Source organism: Priapulus caudatus, unplaced genomic scaffold, assembly GCF_000485595.1.
Source record: "Priapulus caudatus unplaced genomic scaffold, Priapulus_caudatus-5.0.1 Scaffold210, whole genome shotgun sequence".
Lineage (NCBI taxonomy): Eukaryota > Metazoa > Priapulida > Priapulimorpha > Priapulimorphida > Priapulidae > Priapulus > Priapulus caudatus.
The window spans coordinates 505,272-509,859 of NW_014577271.1; the positions used below are offsets into that span (position 1 = coordinate 505,272).

The following is a 4,588-nucleotide window of genomic DNA, read 5'->3' on the forward strand; positions in this document are numbered from 1 at the left end:
TGTACTCAAACGTGCATCAAATACCATCTCCTGCGATCTACATTTTCAAAATTTTTGGGGGGAGGACCCCCATACGCGTGTGTAGGCAAAAACATGGGGGCAGCCCATTAGGCATGCATGGGGGTGAACTGGCACTATTCTAATCATAATTATTGCCTGGCAACCTGCAATGCAGATGTGTTAACTCACAGCTGAGCGAAATTCTCGCCTGCCTGAATATACTTTGATTTCAGCAGTGAGGTTATCACGCACGTAGGGTGATGCCATCTTTGATTATTGATGACACTTGCATGCGCCATCTCGCGGCAACTGCTTTTGCTATTAGAGACCTTTCCACCAGCCCCCTCCCCCCACTCTCCCCCTACCACCACCACTACGCTCGCCCTCGACGCATATCCATGATAACATGTTAATATTGCGAAGTCATTAAAGTCACAGGCACTTGGGACAGAGTCAGTAAAAACTGAAAATAATATGAACACACATTCACAAATAGGCCCTACTACCGTACCCCTCTGTTACAGTTCCACTGTTGCGACACTGTATATAAACTTTCCTTCATAAAAACCTATGTAAAAACTAACGCCGAACGCTCCCGCACTCGCCGCGGCGAGTGTGCTGTGCCGCTATGATAATAATATATATAGAGTTATATCTATATATATTATTATCATAGCGGCACAGCACACTCGCAGCGGCAAGTGCGGGAGCATTCGGCGTTAGTTTTTACATAGGTTTTTATGAAGGAAAGTTGATATACAGTGTCGCAACAGTGGAACTGTAACAGAGGGGTACGATTTGTGAATGTGCGTTCATATTATTTTCAGTTTTTACTGACTCTGTCCCAACTCCCAAGTGCCTGTGATTAAAGTTACACAGCTGTATCTTTATTACTGTACTACCGGTATAGCAAAGCCTAGCTATCATAGATTTTAGATCTGTATTAGTAGTATCCTAGATCATATTAGCTCTAGTAACTATAGCCCGCGTACGCGGGCTATAGTTACTAGAGCTAAGATCATATATGCTCTGAGCGCGAACGCGGTGATGGGAGGGTGCTCTTCATTCGTTTGCCAATGAGTATAGCATCAGAACACCTGTCGTCAGGTGAGCGCTGTTGCTCTGCAGCACTTGTTTATTATAATCATTTAATATTTATACAAAGGTGCCAAACACATTAAGGAAAGAAGGTATACGACCTTATAGTTATGATATAACATTTGAAATCCTAATAGTCATATGTTTGTGCAAGCTCTGTTTACCTCTGTTTGCCCAATCTCAAGATTGGTTGCCCAAACTGCGGATGTGCTGAAATTCCAAGTTTGTGCAAGATTCCAAGTTTGGGGACAACACAACCATCGACATTTGCAGGCTTTCCAGCGGCCCTAAAATTCCTAAAAATTCCTAAAATTTTGAGCTCGCCCTAAAATTCCTAAAAAAACGTTAAAAATGTATGCAATTCCTAAAAAAAGGCTAAAATTTTATTCAAATTAAAAAAAAAAATTCACAGATATGTTTGGAGTTTTTGCTGATAAGATGATGAACTTTTGGTTTGTAATTATGTCTAATGCAGCCGGTCTCCAACCATTCCTCATTCTGCGGAATGGTTACGATTTCTAGGTTTAATTTCCGCATTCTTCAGCGGCAAGGTTATATTCATCATTTCAGTTGCACTGTACAAAATCTGCACTGATTGGTCGCATTGTTCGCTTAGACACATTGTTTTTTTTAGGCATTTTGTATCTGGCATGTCTACGGTAAATGGAACAGCCTATACGCTGTCTGCAAGGTGTCGCGTAGTTTGTATGCTAATTAGACAAGGGTTGTAGGGTTGAGTCTAGGGTTGAGATAGTGTTATCAGACATGAGAATATGGCCCACAGTATGGCCCTCAGATTGCCAGGAAAATGGCTTAAATATTTCAAAATTATCTGGGGGGAATGCCCCAGACCCCCCCCCCAAGCGCTGCCATGCCTACGGCACGCTTGCCTGCCTGCGGCAGCCAAGGTACATTTCACCCCCCACCCATCAATTTCTTGAATACGCCACTAAGCTGATCACCGCGGGAAAATTCCCGCATTTGGAGTTCATAGGGTTGGAGACCCTGCTAATGGATGTTTTCTAGTTATCTTTATACAGAAGTAAGTATTGTGACTCTCAGTCTTCCAGTGATTCCTAAGCTTCAGTGTCTGATTATACGACCGCTGTTCCTGGCTGGAATGTACAAGACATGCCTAATTTGCATGAAACTTGATGATGTACAGTCGTATCGAGGACTTGGAGGATAGAATAGCTGGTAGACTGGACACATACCACATAGAACTGTATCTGTACGTTGACACGTTGATGTTTATGAAAGGTAATTGACTTATTTTATCCCTAAAATGTTTCGATTCATCCCTAAAAATTCCTAAAATAGCCCTAAAAAAACCTTAATTTCTCCCTAAAATTAGCCTTAAAATGTTGTCAAGGACTGCTGGAAAGCCTGCATTTGTCCATTGTTAGTTAGTGCAATGCGACCAAACACATGCATGCGAAGTCCTCCGATGTCTTGTTAAAGCAAGCTTTATAAATCATTGTGTAGGAATATGGGGAGAAATGAGACTAATTTAACGGTAACATCAGAAACTTCCACACGAGGAAAATGATGTAGTATTCATTTTCCAATCGACTTTGCAGGTACGATACAAAATGTGCATATCCTCAGCCTGGAACACTCCCAATAAAAACTTAACCATCGGCAATTTTAACATCATATTTTTATCCCTGCTTGCTTATCACGTCCTGTTCTATTTACAACATCTTACGCATCGCCTAGAATACCTGAAAAGTGTGAGGCAGTGAATAAAACACTTCTCGTTTGATCTTATTGTGAAGAGAAGAACTGCTCAAAAACGTAAAGAACAGTTGTATGAATTTATATTGATTTCTTTCGGCTCTCTAAGTCGTTTTGTCTGTTGTGTTTCCTTCTAGCTTGTTAGCGTTAGTTCTGATGGTAAAATGCTGAGATGGCAAGTGCCGGTTAGAAAACAGAACTTGAAATTATTGGATGGGTAAGTTCTAGCATTTACTCCAGTATCAAAACTAATTTGGTATTGACATTAATTGTATTGATTGTACTGCATCTATCAAAAAAAAATCTTAAAACAAATTGTAGGCAAACTTTATAATTCAGTAATGTGGCAATTTTATAGTGTAATGTCAAATTTTTTGTGCTTGAATATAAATTAAAACTGGTTTTAATAGTTGCAATATAACTCCTAATTCACAAATTTGAAAGCTGTGTTCGTCTGTAGCAATAATTACTGCATTGAATTTGCAAGAATAGACTATATACAAATGACAACCTTAATTATGATTACCGTAACACCATACTACAAACAGTATGGAGAGTGAACAGAGCTATGGAACCTGAGTGTGAAATCTGCCATTGATAGTTCCCGTAATTTGCTTGCATTATCATTGAAAAGGGCAGCTAGCAACTTATACAAGTGTCATGTTTTTTTCAGTTTCATGCTTCTCGGCAAAAACAATGTAGACGTGTTGAAAATGAAGGAGTCGGAGGCAAACCGGGAAGTCGGTGGTAAATCTCTATTTGCTGATTACTTACCATAATGTTTGAACGAATAAAGCATTAGCAAATCTCACTGTACCAAGAGGCGTTCAAATTGGTGTTCACGTCTGTGGTTGCTGTAGTGATTGATGCATGAATTGGTATTTACTAGGCAAACGGAAATCTTTCATTTTAAATATTATTATATAGTGTCATGTAAGTATACTATGTATTGTAAATTAAAACATATCTAACTAAAGCACTCGGAGAGCACAGACCTCCGCCAAGGCAGCTCAATTCTCTCACTGTGAAAATTTTTATTAATTAATTAATTAATTAAGTGGAAAAATTAATTAATTAATTAATTAATTAAATAATTACTTGGATCCGGATCACCACCAAAATGTATTCAATTCTAAGTTACCCCATTTCTGACCTATCCTGAAAATTTTATTAATTAATTAATTAATTAATTGGATCCGGATCACCACCAAAATGTCATCAATTCTAAGTTAGCCCATTTCTGACCTATCCTGAAAAATTTTATGACAATCCGTCCATAACTTTTTCAGTTAGGCTGTACACGCACAAACCAACAAACACACGCCGGTGAAAACATAACCTCCGCCAAGCCCCTGACGGAAGTAATTAGCACAGTTTCTCTTTAGTTTCATTTTTTTGTAAATTAATAGGGAGTACATGTACATTCTTCTCATTGAAATGTACAATGCAACATATGAAATGAAATGCAAAAAAGCTGATTTAAGAATTGATGATTTATTTTTCATTTTTTTTAGGATTGATTGATTTTAAGTGTTGATGTGTCTTTCTTAATTTACAGAAAGTTGTCTAAACAAAGGCTTTTATCCCCCTCCCCCTGAAGCATAGAGAGGAGATATATATTAAATTTCTTTTAGGTGGGGGGCTTCTGAACCTCCAAATGAAAATTAAGCATGCTTTTTTAGCTCATCTGACATAGTCAGATGCAGCTTGTAGAATCGCATGATCGTCCGTCCGTGCGTCCGTCAACAGTTGG

General features: G+C 38.7%; 1 protein-coding gene across 1 annotated transcript in view; it reads left to right on the top strand.

Moving 5' to 3' along the window:
- Positions 1-3,582, top strand: part of LOC106807368 (WD repeat-containing protein 34-like) — a gene marked incomplete at its 3' end in the record, with an annotated part of 46,690 nt that extends 43,108 nt beyond the window's left edge. The window contains 2 exon segments of the mRNA XM_014809685.1: positions 2,973-3,052; positions 3,509-3,582. Coding sequence (XP_014665171.1) covers positions 2,973-3,052; positions 3,509-3,582 — 154 coding nt within the window.
- Positions 3,583-4,588: the final 1,006 nt, after the last annotated feature.